The 15,550-nt window shown below is 44.4% G+C and overlaps 1 protein-coding gene across 1 annotated transcript in view; it reads right to left on the minus strand.

Annotated features, from left to right (window-relative positions):
* PLXNA2 (plexin A2) overlaps nucleotides 1-15,550 on the minus strand; it is a 473,762-nt gene that overhangs the window by 56,896 nt on the left and 401,316 nt on the right. Inside the window, exons 19-22 of the mRNA XM_069238625.1 lie at nucleotides 14,498-14,641; nucleotides 8,257-8,491; nucleotides 3,206-3,348; nucleotides 1,654-1,922 (exon numbers count right to left, since the gene is read on the minus strand). Coding sequence (XP_069094726.1) covers nucleotides 1,654-1,922; nucleotides 3,206-3,348; nucleotides 8,257-8,491; nucleotides 14,498-14,641 — 791 coding nt within the window. The remainder of the gene's footprint in view (nucleotides 1-1,653; nucleotides 1,923-3,205; nucleotides 3,349-8,256; nucleotides 8,492-14,497; nucleotides 14,642-15,550) is intronic.

The raw sequence follows: 15,550 nt of genomic DNA on the forward strand, positions 1-15,550 counted from the left end.
ATATATACAAAATTATACTGAAGCATTGTATGTATAGGCAATTGGTGAGATATTTTACAGAAGATAAAAAGATCCCTGAAGGGTGGAAATTAAGCAGGTGCAAAAGAAGTTTGTCTGCCAGGGAGGCAGCAATTGTGGTTATGGTACCAGAATATTGTGGATTTAATACATGTAGCTTCATGATATACATACTGTCAAGATAGGTAGAGGTAGATTTAAGAACAGTAAATCTGTACAAACTTACATATACTTACCTTGATGATATTTTGTTAGTCAGTGTTCTGGCTAAGATATTCTTGTAGGGGGATCAATACCCAAGATATGCTGACATACAACCTGATTGTGTGTTGAGTAAGACTTCCAAAGGCTTGTGGCTTGGAAATGATTGTTGCAAGAGACCCACAGAAGTCTATCTAGCCATAAGGTTAGCAGTAAGACTTTGTGTTCCCCTGAGCAGGTCCCAAATCTGACATCTTCCTCTATACCCCATTAAATGAAAGGTAAAGATTTGTTCCAGCTAGAGACAGGCTCTTGAGTTGTCATATCTGGAGATCATAACTCAAAAGTTTAATTATGCTTACAATCTGCCCAAGGGCAACTGGAAATGTGAGATTTGCTTCCCAGACAAATGTATATATGAGTTAATCCAAAATGCCCGGAGAGAACTAAAGCAATAGACAAGACTTCCTTCTCCTTAATTAACTTTTGGAGAATGCATTCCACACAATTTTCCCTGACATCCTGAGATCTATCTTCTATCTCTTCTTCAGACCTAAAATGGATGCCCTGGACATAGAATTATTGCTTCTTTCCTGGGGGGGGGGAAACGGGGTGGAAAACCTGTGTGAGATTAATTAAAAAGCTAGAGACAGGCATAATTTGATTCGAGTAGATATGTACCTCACATACCCCCTTCTTGTGCAACAGGAAGGGAATAACAAGAATGAATGCCTTTGCAGATGGCAGCAAACATGTTCTGCTGCCTCAGTTTCTTCCCCCTGTACTCAGTCTTTCATTGAAACCTGCACAAAAAAATGTAAATGTCCTTGCGCCCATCTGTCTACTTCTACAGGTCTCATCTTCATCTGATTGCGTAAGATTTTTTTTTTCACATTTGCATTCCGTGTGCACCTTAATTTCTCACTTCGTCTCACTCTGGCCCTTCTTTTACGGGCTCTCCATTATTAGGTACTACGGAGTTTTTCAAAATGCCACACATTACTTTGCTAATTTTCCCTATCTCCAGTGATTCCAGTATTATATTGCTGCAACATTACTCTGTAGTTTGTGAAGCCTGTGCTTACACTTGTGGCAAAGATTTACTGTCCCACTCCTTTTAGTGGAGACTCTTCCAGTCCTAGCTCCATCGTCAACTGGTCCTGGCACCCTCTTCCTCCCGCTGCTTGGCAGTCAGTGTAGCTGTGTTTGAGCTAAGTGTGCACTAACACTGGAGAGGTGAAGACCTACTTTCTCCCTCATCAAGGATCTCATTCACACACCATCCTCCCCCGGTATCCAATGGCTTAATTTTGTATGCATGTTTTAACCATTCAGTGTTTCAGGGGTAAAGCCTGCACTCACAAGGGTTGGAGACGTCTGTTGTCCATCTTTGAGATTAGTACCATCCCCCAAAGTCCTGGATTGCCCTCTCACCTTCGAAGCAGCAGCTTGGGGTGGTTCTTGTTCTCCAAGTTCTTCTCAATGAGGTCGGAGAGGAGCTGCTTCAGGACATCTGTGGCATACTCCAACTTGCCCTGCAGTGCGGTCATGATGAGAGAGGCCACGTTACCACGATCGCGCATGGAGAAGCCACGCTGCATCTCCAGTGTGCGGATGAAGGTTAGCAGGAACACCTTGTTGTTTATCAGCTGGGCGAAAAGCTTCAGTGCCTTTTCCACATTCTGCTGCCCGTTGCCTTGGACCTGCATAGGGTAGATAATGAGAGCCACTAATCATGAAACAGGAATGGCCAACAGGGTCAAAAAGAACTCGTTCCCAGTTATGCCTCAGGTATACCGGATCTGGTGAGAAAAGAGGTAGGCGGGTTATACTGGAAGACGTACTCATACCATGAGTGGCCTAGGCCTAAATGGAAATTAGGAGATTTCTCAACAAGTTTGTAACCTTCAAAAGAATGTAAGGCTGGGGAAGGGCCGGTAGTATAACAGGGTCTAACAGATGTTCAATAACCTTAATTACGGGTGCAACTCTATTTACTGTCTTCGTGTTCTCTCCCTCCTTGACATCTCTTTTTCGTCTCCCCGTTCCCAATTCACTGCACTTCTCAGCGTTTTTTTTTCCCTAGTAAACTCCATGTTACATTTGATTGTCACCTCATTATCATGGTCATTGACACACCACATAATGGACCATGAACATTATTCCACAAAAAGCCTTGAACAACCCATAATGTCATTCGTGGAGGTCATCTTCAAGGCAGCCACATTTTTAATGTTCTCCTGACATCATCTTGCAAACAAAGAAGATACAAAATGGTGGGGCCAGCAGGAGGCGTTAGACCTAGTAACACAGATATTAATTAAAGTGAAGGCAGCCACATCAATACAAGTCAAAAACAAAGTGCACATTGACTGTGTCTATGAACCAAGAGAGTTTAAAAATAGCTCAACCAGCAATAAACGGAGACTTTTTAGAACTTTGCACTCTGGTTTTGTTTGCTTTCTGTAGAATTATTTGCCCCCATACCAACTGCTGTATCAAAGAGAACACAGAAACAGCTGCATTAGTCTCCCTAATACTTTCTCCCCCTGTGATGAAACTTTTCACACACAGGAACAGAATTCAGGGTTGTGGGGAAAAGGGGTGATATCTTCAATCAGCACAGTTTGTGTATTCTGCTCATGAAGGATTCATCTAAAGGCCTAGCAAGTCCATGTCCACTCTCGCAGCCATAGAGCTCAGATTGATGGCTTGTACAGAATAGGAATGCGTATATAACGGAGGACTCAGCAGGTTGACGTTGGGATATAGACCACTGAGTCACTACATGCTGGAGAAATGTGCTGCTCACAAATACTTGTATTCTCTGGGTCACAAATACTTTGATTCTCTGGGTCACAAATACTTAAGATTCTCTGGGTGACATCAGGAGAGGGCCCATGTATGAGCATGACTTCTCTAACAAATACAAGCACTAAGGAGGTTAGATAAATGTATAATGCAATGATGAGGAATGCTTCATTACCTCCAGCTCCCGCAGGACTGGGTGATCCTCGATGCCGGGGAACAGCACCCTCATGGCGTACGTCCGGTAGTCCAGAAACGGGATCCCTGACCTGTCCAGGTCACTGGTGAGCTCGTTGATGTCCGTCTGGAGCTCTGCAAAAGCTAAAGGGAGAAGAAATATACATGTACGTATATAAATAACACATTGAATGGTAACAAACCTATGGTTATGGATCAGTGAAACTGCCTCAGCCCAGTCTAAAATAGAAGCCCTGGAACTAGAGCATGCAATTGGGCAAGAGACTCTTTATAGCGTGCAAAAGTTTCCAGGAGGTAGGACTCCAAAGGGAGCAAACAGGTCAGGAGCGGCCATTTGGAAAAGGTACTACGTCTAAAATCTAGAGATTTGAGTAGAGTTCTGGTTCAGAACAAATGCTGTGTTAGGAAAATCAAAACCTACACAACAATGGGCTAAGCGGCTGAAATCCTGGCTCTTACCAACCAACATAAAAAAAGCATTAGAAAATTATAACATGTCTTAACGTGACAATGACAAATGCGGGCCATGGAGATAGCTTTGTCTTGAATTTTCCCTGCACAGCTGAAGCAGCTTGAAGGATTACCAAAAGCCAAGAGCATCCTAAGAAAAGAGTCATCCACAGGGCTTTCTAGACTACGCCTTTCAGGTGGTATGTGCTTGTCCTACTCACGGTTTCTGATGAGATCAGGAGGCTCTCTCAAGAACATTATGTTCTTGGATGAAACATTTGTGGGAGACAAAAGTTTAAAAATAGCTTTCTAAGAATGGCTTGAAGAGGGCAGATCCAAAGCAAAATGTAGAACAAAAAAGGTCAAATTTCCTTTTATAGCCTTTGCAGTGTGAATCATCAGTAGGCGAATTAACCACTTGTGCCTGCCTTCGCATCAGACCATGCGGGTTCCAAAAGACCACATCTTTTTCAATATGCCTAGCCGTGTCACTTTCACCAGACCGCACCTCCACTTACTAGGCCACACCCCTTTCTTTTAAACCACGGCTCCTCCATCACCAAGGTATGTAATCAAAAATATACCGTAGTAACTGCTGGATTCTATGTTCACTACGTTACAATTAGCAGGTGTCTGACTTGCAACAAATGTAGAGTCTGTGTACTGATTATCTAAGTGACCGCACAGACCCATATTCTTTGTGTCTTTACACAACATAAAGTAGAAAAAAAAGACGGGTACTACCTAAACTGATAAGTACAAACGCCCTTCGATCATTATAAGGTCAGGAAGCGTGTACAACTCTACCTCCGAAGGGGATAAATGCATATGTGCCCTCCATTTAACAATCCGTCTAGGGCACATGGGGAGACACTGCCTAAAAAGCTATGTGCAAGCATGCCCATCATTTAGCATGCCAGCTAGGGCTCGCAGTCACGTGCTCCATTGATGAGATACATGTCTGATTGCCCTTATTCCAACAAGTGACCATAACGCAAGTAGGATACAGGTGCATGTGCATATGCGTGCAAGACTCAACAGCAGCTTACTTTACCATCTGCATTTCTTTGTTTTTTGATGCAAGTATTAGCACGTGACAAGAGAAAGCACAGACGGAAACCTGAAGCATGAGCCAAGCGATCACCAACGCCACACATCATTTTCTGTCCGAGGGTTTTTATTGGAAACATTGATAGTTTTCCCTCAAAATGTCTTTATCCAACCTTCAGAAGTGTGCAGGTGATTGATGAGCACATGAACCAGCGCATGTGCCACCAGCAGAAAGTGGGATGGCACGGTGACTCCACGTATTCTACATTGCAAACTGTGTTAAGATGTTGCTGGACAAATTGTAAATGGGAGAGTATGCTGAAGAGATAACGGAAGTGACAGAGAAAGGCCCGCCCCCTTACAGACATGGACCGCACTAAGGCACTGATCTATACTTTTTTTGCGCCGCATTACCGTCATTTATTGACGCAAAAGCGGCACAAACTTACAAAATACAGGCCCATAGTTCTACCTTTTTAGCAGCGCATTTGTGCCGCTTTTTGATGCAAAAACGGCACAAACTTACAAAATACAATTGTATTTTGTAAGTTTGTGCCGTTTTTGTGTCAAAGAGGCACAAATGCGGCGATAAAAAAGTAGAAATTTGGGCCACAATGTTTGCGCTGCTTTTGCGTAAAAAAATGACGCAAATGTGGCGCAAAAAACGTATAAATCGGGGCCTAAGGGCACCGCCCTATAGGGGAGATTAAAGAATGGCGATTCTTTCCCCTCACGTATGAGAGTGCCGGCTCTGATCAAAATCAGTTTTTACCAACACGACCACTTTTCTTCGGTGCATCGACTGGCATCGACTTTCATTCAGCCAACGAGCAAGGAGAGTTTTCGGCAAACTATGTGATGTGTCCAAACTGCAAAGACCCACAGGCGTCAAGACGAGGCTTAGCCGGCTCAAGGACGTCACAACGCGTGGTCTGTTTCAGAAAATAGGAAACGCTTAATGTACAACATTGTAGAGGTTGAAACGTACGTTCAGGCCGCCATTTGTATTTCGAAAGTCCGCCTCTAGCATTCTTTTAGAAGCTTTGGAAGAGGGCTTTTAAGTTTTCAAATACGGTTCAAAGCGTTCCCATTGTGCTAGGATCGGCTACAGAGAGGCAAAGTAGAAAGAAATCAACAAGAGACGGTCGAGTAGAGAAAGGAAGCAAGAGCATAGAGACGAGGGAGCTGAGGAGAGAGGGGAACCAGAGAAAGGTGAACCATGGCAGCAGATCAGCATAGCCAGATTCATTTGGTCTTTTCTTTGTTTCTTTCACCGCACAGGTCCTACAGAGCCTGCGGCCGCACTGGATGTGATAGACAGAAACAGCGAGGGAGGTCAGAAGAAAAACCCGGAAAAAGACAGTGAGTGAGAGAGGGAACACCAATCGGGTGATTGAGATATTTTTCCTTCAGCACGGCATGGACTCGTGACTGGAAAACATTATGGATTAGTTCTTCAAATTATAAATAAGCTGGCACAATCTGCATGCTCTGCAAACCAGGCTCAACATGTGCAGGGATGCAAAGTGACTTGCCTAAGATCACAAGAAATGTGCAAGCTAGAGCCAGAACATGTTCTTAACAAAATACGGATCCAATGCCTTACCTTTCAGCGTGAACTCTTATGTTTCATACCAAAAGTGACCTACATTAGAAAAGAATGGTGCAACTCTCATGGGAGATTTTCAGCAATTAGAGACCGGAGGAGGTACTGATTTGTCAAATATCGCGAGCTGCACAGCCTCGTTCTGATCCCACTGTTGTCATTCACTAGCACCAGGCCGAGCACGAGGTCGGTCTTCCTGCTGAGCTTGAACTTCTCAGGTACGCACCCCGCTGGAGTGCTGGGCCATCGCTACTTTGATTCTGCTAATATGACATGGAGGTGACATCCTGTGACAGCAGGGACCTGACATTAGTGTCTCAGAGGGCTCACTGCATGGGAACTGCTGGGAGAAGAAGCCGAGCCTCCCAGAATGGGGGCAACGAAAGGCAAAACCAGCACGAACTATCATTATTTTCAGTAAGAATTCCAAGAAACCCTTTCAAAGCAGTTTATTTGTTCACAATTTTGAGGGGCACGAGATACGCTGGTTTCTGTGTAGTTTAAAAGGAATTTGAGGATCTCCCATACGAAGTTCACAGGTTGCTTCTAAAAAAGATCCTAATAAGATCCCATGTTTTATGACCGCAGATGTTAAATGGCTCCTTGGAAATCCATTACAATCAGTAGAAGGAAGCCCAATTTAATTTCTATCTGTATTAAACTAAAAAGCGTTTTTTTCTGTCACGTTTGATAACACGATTGACATAAAAGCTATCCACTCACAATTTTCTGTTCTGGGAGGAATAAATTACCCACTATAACAGGAGCTGTCATTGCCTGGATATGCTTTGCCCAGATCAGTTCTTTGCCAGGAAGGAACCAAAACTTCTCGCACACGGTGGCAGATTCACTGGACAGTGCTCTACAGTGAGATCCTGTGTCAGTAGTGACTCTTGTTACACATCAATAACTCGGTCTGCACCATCTTTAATAGGCAGCCTTTACTGGCATGAGACCCCTTGCACTGGGGTCCCGTATGTAGCTTCCTGCCTGTATCTCACTCCGCCCAGTGCAGGTTACTCCTTGTTTGTCCTTTCCTCTTCCTGCTAGTTTCAGCTTCTGCAATACTCCTATGCATTTTCCAGTTTGCTTCTTCAAGGGCTGGTTTCCTCTCCGGCCTCTTGTTACATGTTTGCTTCAGGATGGTCCACAGACTTTTTTATATGCTTTTGTGCACTTATTTCAAGATCCACCTGGACCTCTGTTCATCTGGTGTTGCGGTGGTGCATGCCGATGCATTGTCTGCAAATCTTTAATTGTGTTATGGTGTGCCAGTGGAATCATCATAGAGCAGAATGTTATGATGTCATGAAACACTACTGCTGAAATGATGATGAAATGAAAATTATTGAAAAAGTATTTTCCTGCTTAAATTAAGATTACAAAACAAAATAAAAAAGGGGGGAGTATGTGTAGAGAAGGCACACACCTGCACCAAGTTTCTCAGCTGCTTTTTCTGAGTGCTACCTTAAACTGTGTTGATGTCTTTGAAACCCATTCTCCAGTGCAAATGGCTGTTTCAAACTGGAAACCTGCACTTGCCGCTGAGCAGGACACAGCTTAAGTAGTGAGTGTAAGGAAAGAAATGGTTTGGCAGACTAGGATTGGTGAATGTAGAAGAGAGTGTAAATTATGTATAGGTAACCTTTTAGATTGCTCTTCTTCTGTTTCTAATCACTCAATGACGTAAAGATTCTTAAAACACAAAAATTAAAATTACGGTAACAAATTGTGGTTACCAATTGGACACACAATCTTCCTTATTTTAATTTTTGATAGTCTACAAAGGGACCACATTCATGCTCATCAAGAGTCTAAATTTTAAACATGTATGTCCACGCTGGGATGTTAACAGCCTATTGTTTTGGAGGAGAATCTTTGATAGAGCCACTCTCCAACCAGCACTCGAAGAAAAAGACCCTCACCTTCCTTGCACTCCAGAGCCACTCTGGACTCAAGGTTGTCCATCTGCATTTGGAGTCTCTTGAGCGTGAGGTCGTTCTCCCTGGACTTGCGCTTGTAGGCAATGAGGACAATGATGACGATGATGAGGAGGAGGCTACCTCCGGCAGCAATGCTGACAATGGCTGGCAGTGTAAGGAGGCTGTCCGAAATCACGTTAACAGACCCAGGTGAGAAGACTATGCCTCCAACGTGAATCTATTGTGAGATGGAAGACATGAAAGAGAAACACCAGTCAGCACGAAAGTACACTGCAACCACACTAGATAACCTTCGCATCATTATGGTACAGCAGGATCTTTAGTGCAAACACCATCTTGTGTAGTTTACTTGACATTTTGGCATTCTGGGCACCATTCTTTTTCAATTTTGTTTTAAGGGTAACCACAGCTCAAAGTATTCTTGCACTAGAATACCACTGCCCTCAGTAACTTATCAGGAACTTTATTAAGAACTTTATTTTGGCACTGGGGAGCTGATACTCACATTACGTCTAATAATGGAACCACATGGTTCAATGATGATTGCGGCTGGATTTAATGTGATTATGCAAGAGTGTAAGGGTGGCATGAACTAGCTGTGACCCCTATCTTAGAACTTGCACAGGGAGCAGTGGGTTAATGCCACATTGCAAAGAGGGAACAGGCTAATTGGCAAATATGTTAAAGATAATGACATAAGGCTAAAAAATAAAGTAGTGGAGTCTTAGAAGCAGGCATAAATGCGAAGAGGAAGAAAAAATTCAGAGAACAGAGGTGAGAAAATGGACAAAGGCAAAGTGAAGAGGGAAAGTGCCAATGAACTAAAACAAATAGTTTTTACCCAAAAAAGCAAAGGGGAAGTCATTCAACAGTAAAGGAGAGGGAGAAGAGGGGATGAAAGGGGGAAAGGAAGTGAAGAAGGGAAGAAAGTAAAAATAAAAGGGATGAAGAGAGAAAAAAGAAACAAAAAAATGTTGTGAAGTGAAAGGAGAGTGTTAAATATGAGACAAGAAATAACAATCAATGACAAAGCAAATAGTTTGATTTTTTGGAGATAACAATGCTGTAGTTTGGATCCACAGACACTTTGGGCTTCAGCACAGGATTGTTGGAGGCATTACCTCTCAACCTGTCACCCTTGAGAGTCTCCTAATAATGAATCAGTAGAGAAGTGGTCACATTTCCAAATGAAATGGTGTTAAAATGAGGTTACCCCCATAAATGAGTGCCACATGAGGTAGGTGAATGAAGGGTCTTCCCACACACTTAGTTGCCTGACTAGAAAGTCTTTTCCGCACAGATACATGGACTAGAGCAGACACTGACTGTTCTAAGGCCTCTGACGCTCACTCACCTCAGTCCTGGCCACTGCCCAGATTGCTGATAAGTGGCAGAGACAGCCCTGTCACTGAGAGGAACCAGGCATAGGAAGCACTGGTGCAAGCATAGTCCCTACATCCCCTGTGGTGAGGGGCCCCCCGAGCTCCAGGGGGTCCCCTCAGCACAGTACACTGTGCATGGGCGGCGGGATCTGGCCTGAGAGCTCCTGACTGTGTCGGGTCCCGTCCCCCCTCCATGTACTTTGCAGGGTGGACCTCAAGTTTCGTTACACCTCTGATGGAAAGAATCAGGGAAGAAAGCCTCCACTGGGAGAGGTCAAGAGTATGGAGCAAGAAGGAAATGGAAACGCAAGAGATATGAAGGAGAAGAAGAAAGGAAAAAAACAGAAGAGGACCAACAGAGTAGGAGTGAGAAGTATAGTGTGAAGTCAGAGGAAAGAGGACACAGTGGATGGAAGGCAGTGTAAACGTTTGTGCAGGAAAGTGAAAAGAGGTTAATATTACATAGAGAGAGGTGAGAGGGAGTAAAAGGATGTTGTAGAAAGGCTAGAGAAGGCCCAGAAGCAGACAACGGGAGCGCAAGCAGACTTTCAATTTACAAGAATTCACACTGTAAATACTACTGCCTCATCAGTGAGAGTTCACTGCTTGTGAAGCCTGAACTCTTCCACTGGCCTCGGGGACTAGTTTCCTGCACACGTGAATGCAATCTGAGGAGCTGTCACTGGTGCACAGAGGGCACTGTTGAGTGTGAGAACAGCCACTGCTGTTTTGTGAGGAGCAGGCGGTGGTGGGCAGTGTAAGTACATCGTGGTGGTGGGCGGTGGAAGGGGACTGCATGAGTGGGCAATGGATTCTTTTGGCAGTGTATGAGAAGGCGCTGGTCTGTAGCGCTTGGAGTGAGTAGTTCTCAGCAGTATGAGGAGCAGCTGGCAGGGGTGAGCATTGTGGGGAGCTGCAACCCGAAGGCAGCCTCATGAGCCCGTTGTGGTGGGCAGATGGCGGAGTCAGCACTGGTGGGTAGTCTGAGGTACCAGCTGTGGTGGGCAGTCTGAGGAGCTAGCAGTGGTGGGTGGATGGAGGAGTCAGCAATGATGGGCAGGTGCAGCAGTATCCAGGGGGCCCTCTATGCGTTTGTCTGCTCAGGCTGCCACGGATACAGAATCGTATCAGAGCCCTTATTGCAAAGGAATTGTGGGAGGCTTTAGGGCCTCTATTAGACACGGGGTTATTTACCTCAAAATCGCGGATCTATCTAAGTCTTGTTACTTGGACAAACACAGCAGGCCGAAGTGCAGCCAGGTTGAAGGAAGGCGAGTATGGTGTAGTATCAAGCAAGGGCACTGTGAGTCCCAGGAGCCACTTCACAGCGGCTGTGCTAGATGCCATGTCAAATCTAACTCAAATCTCACCATGTAGGCCAGTCCAGGATCCGTTAGTTTGCCCTACAGCTACTGACATCTCGGTGCCATGCTCTGACCTCGTACCCCACTAATTTCTCACACTCTCCCTTGCAACCATGCATGAGGGGAGCCGGACACTGGGAAATGGAGGAAGCGAAGCTTGTGACAGGGAATTGTGTGATGGGAAAGCAGCAGAGGTAGGTGTCTCTAGTGGCAGCCGTGACGAAAGAGAGATTCCACAACAGGCCATTGCATGTTAAAGGTCAATGTGTTCGGCGTAGAGTCACCTTTCAGAGACAATGATAATGCCTGAAATGCAACTGAGTGTACCCATGTCCTACCTGCTTTTCACAAGTATCCTGCAAGAGAATTTCCCAGTAGGCCAAGCCTGTCCCTTTTTGAACTTCTCTCCGGCTCCCACGCTACCCACGGTATCCAGCACTGTCCAGTGTGTCAGGACACTTGGATCATTCCAAGCCCTACTGGCCTTCCAGGGGCTGCACTGAAGTACTCACTGCTCGCTCTGGGAATCACTAGGGTTAGTCATTACTTGGACCTTCACCACTCCAAGGTGAGTCAACATAGAGCAAACTGCCTACTGAATATATGTTTAAAGGGAGGCTCCAGGCAAAATGCTGTCGATAACGATGTATTTTATGCTTCTCTCTTGTTAGGCAGCTTGAGGTCAGTCGGACCCTATCGTCTTGCTAAATATCATTGAGAAAGTGGGATCTCCTTTACTGCTCGCTCACTGAGCTTCCGAGCTACTCTGTAGCAAAGAGTTATTAAAGCAGCAAACTGTGATTGCTAGGGTGCATGTTGTAACTTAAAAAGGTTTACTAGCCAGCTTCCTGCCTATCCTTTCCTGCATTCCTTTCTGAACAATGATAACGCTGAAGCATGGACACAGCTGGTGAGATAGAGAAGCTGCGTGAGGGCGCTCCACTGTGTACTGTGCACTGCAGCGGTGGCAGCTCATGCACGAACTGCTCGAACTCTCCATCTCCATCCTACCGGGAAGCACACTGGAGAACTAAAAGGACAGGCGTGATATTCGTGCAGGCTGCTGCTGCAGTTTTGTACCACTTAGAGCATCACCTCTGGTGCACACCCCAAAGAGCGCTCAAGATTGGAGGATGATTACAATGTGAATAACTCTTGTTAAATGGCTGAGAACCCACTGCATAGAAGGGATCAGTGGGCCACCTTTAGGCTGAATGGAGGCTTTACAGCAGGCATTTCCAATGAGTCGCTCGTCAGTTGTAGAAGTAGCTCTCCCATGTGCAGCCCAGCCTACTAAGTTAAAAATGTGTTCTTGGTTGAATTAATTTGTGTATTTCAAAAGTGTAAAGCGTGTATTTAATGCAAAAAATTGTGTATTTTCAGGACTCATAACCTGATATTTGGAGAACAATGGTTAGATTCCCAAAATATATTTAAAGCTGATATCTGAGAGTGAAATCATGTGACACAGGGGTAATTATTACTAGCATTATTACTTTGGTGCAAGGGGCATTGCAGCTATGGGTGTCATATATTACCAATGTAGAGGCATTCCACATTGATAAAGCCTTTTTCCGATTACTGCCGGTAACTGCCTAATGCACAGAGGCCACTGGTAATCCTGCTTGGGGTGGCCACTAATGTAATCTTGTCTCGTGTGATCAATACCACACTAAAGTTCTTAGCAGCTCTGTATTTTCATTCGAGACACAGAACCCTTTTTACAAAAAATGTTGAAGAATCCTGCTTTCCAGGAATGTGAACATATATTTGGCAAATCAAAGCAAGAATATGTGATGCATCCAGCTGCTTCCTGCCCTATACACACCATGTCTGGTACTATCACCCCTGGTTTTCTGGAGCAGTGCCACGTCACTACGCCGCCAAATAATGGAGGGATGGATACAAGAATAAAGCGAAAGAAAAACAGACGTGTGGAATAAGAAAAATCACATAGAACAACGTGAACCAAGCGAGTGCGATGAAGGCTTGAGTGCCTCACAAGGAGTGCAGGCTTGCAGGAAAACTGCACCGGCTGCACTTAAAGTAGGTTAGCTGCACTGGCGGGGGAAGTTATAGACTCACCCCAGTCGGCTGCCAAGGCTGCGGGTCATCAGAATCGCTCTCCTGGAAAATGCAATGTGATGGTACAAATCTGTCTCCGCTGCTATAGCTGGGAAATCATAATTAATCATGGGTCAAGCTCTCGTTGCTCCGCGCAATGAAGAAGCGAGGTGACTGGAGCTGCCACTAAGGGTGGCGCATGAAAATACGTTTCCAGACCTGCGAAGAGGCGAGACGCTCCCAATGCAATTTTCACTCCTGTGACACTTTTGGCCAAATGTGAAGCCAGAGATCTGATGAACCCTTAGCTGAGCCGGGATATATTAAAAGATAAGTTCCACAAGCCCCTATCCCACTCTGTCATTCAAAAGTCTATTCTGCTTTTTTATTTTTTCATTATTTTAATCCCACCTTTGTCCTACCCCTTAAAGAAGCCATCTGATGAATAACGTCATCAGACAAGTCATGTAAAATTTAGGCATGAAAATGATACAAACATCATGAAACAATATGGTAGTCTCTTCAAATGTAAGTGCATTTAACACACCGAAGTGTTTCACTACATTGCTGGGCATGTATTAAAAGTTATCATTTTTAAATATGAATTTAGGAAAATTCTTTCCCCGTCTACCCCCTTCCCGCCCTGATGACAAAGGAAATCAATTGTCCAATATACTGTATGTGGCTAGGCTGTTATTACAGAGGTAGCAACACTATAGTTTATTAAATCAAACCAAAGAGGTTTTTGTAACGTAAAAATCCTAAACTCATGTTTCAAGCTGCTTGCATACGTGATAGTGAAAAAGAGGCTCTGTAAAATAAACTATTTGCCTAGTATCCCAAAAACTGGTCACACGGGGAAGCCAAGATGGATACCCGGGTTCCTGGTTTCACACTGTGCAATTCAGCCGCTAGAAGGTGTTTCTCAAATGAAAAGTTAATGCTTTATATTTAATCCTTGGTGCTCGAGGTCAGAACGTGGGTGGCAGGTAGAAGCCACATCAAATACTTGGCTCGTTTAAACTTGAGGAGCCAAGAGGGCATTAAGCCGAGGCAGAGCCAACTGTCAAAGTGAAAACAGACTGAGAGAAGGAAAGGTGGGGATGATGCAGAAAAGGTAAAAAAAGAAAGCAGAAAGGACTAAAGGAAGTGTGATGAAATACAGAAGGCACAAACATGGAGAAATAAGTGAAGGAGGTGCAGACAAACAACAGTCTAAGGGAAGCCAGTCACCGTTAACGAAAGCATTAAATGCACAGGATAGACTCCTAAAAGCAACGAATCTCATGTTAGTCCCATTAACCATGAGTCCCCTGCGTAAACTGTGCGTCCCAGGTCCTTGCATCTCATGAGTAGTGCCTATTTACGCTTTGATCGCTATTCAAGAAACAACTTATCATCGCCAAGCCTTACCATAACTTTATGCTGCCCCGTCAGGTTTGGGGGTTCGCACAACAGCTGGGTCTCAGACACTGTGACCGTGCATGGTGTTTCACCGATCAACACGGAGTAGTTCAGCTTGGCGCCCCCTGGGGCAGGTGGACACAAATTTTTACCCTAGAGGAGAAAAAGAGAATGAGAGGAAGGTCGCATTTTAAAGTGTGAGGGCATATCTCATAGGCTGGGGGCGAGGAGCTGCAAAGGGTGCACTTAAAAAATACAGTGTAAGCTACATGTGTTGTTGGTTAATCTAAAATTACAAAAAATAATCTTGGAAGCTGGCATGATTTCACAAGAAGAATAAGACACTTAAGGTCAGAGGTCTCCAAGCTGTGATAGTTTCAGCTGTGCAGTACCAGTGACCTGTCTATTCTGCAGGGCGTGGTCTAGGGGATTGGCCTCCGCTGGTGGTAGATGCAGTAGCCACTGACAAGGCCAAGAGGATTAGGTTTCATGCGGTAAAGTATAGATTCTCTCTCTCTCATCAATTGAACTTTTATCAAATCCTTAGTTTTGGGCCAGGGAAAAAATGCATTTTCAGACCCACACTTGTAATGACCTACGATTCAGAAAACGAAACGCTGTTCTCACTGAAAAGCTGGAGCGGGCTGAAAGTGTCCGAAGTGGCACAGCCATGTTGGCAAATATGCACATGCAGACACGAAGGGTTTGGTAAAAAAACAACATGCATGTAGACTATGTGATGTTAAATATTTGATTTTCTTTTATTGTACTTAAAGGAATACATCTGTTTTGGACACTTCCAACTATGCACATGAAACTTAAGATTTACGCAAGACATCTTTGCAATTAAAGCTGATGGATTCTTATTACCACCAGGCAGTCTAGTCTACGGACAGTTTATTTGAAAGTAGGCGTTCTAACAGCACTACCAATACAACATCAAATCCTGCATTATTATGGTGAGAAAGTTCAACTCTAGAAACATATAGAACGTTGCTCAGCCAGTCACAAAGCAGGCAATTCCCTGCATCACATCCAAGACCTTTGTTCCTATATGTTGAA

The sequence above is a fragment of the Pleurodeles waltl genome, chromosome 6, assembly GCF_031143425.1.
Source record: "Pleurodeles waltl isolate 20211129_DDA chromosome 6, aPleWal1.hap1.20221129, whole genome shotgun sequence".
Classification (NCBI taxonomy): domain Eukaryota; kingdom Metazoa; phylum Chordata; class Amphibia; order Caudata; family Salamandridae; genus Pleurodeles; species Pleurodeles waltl.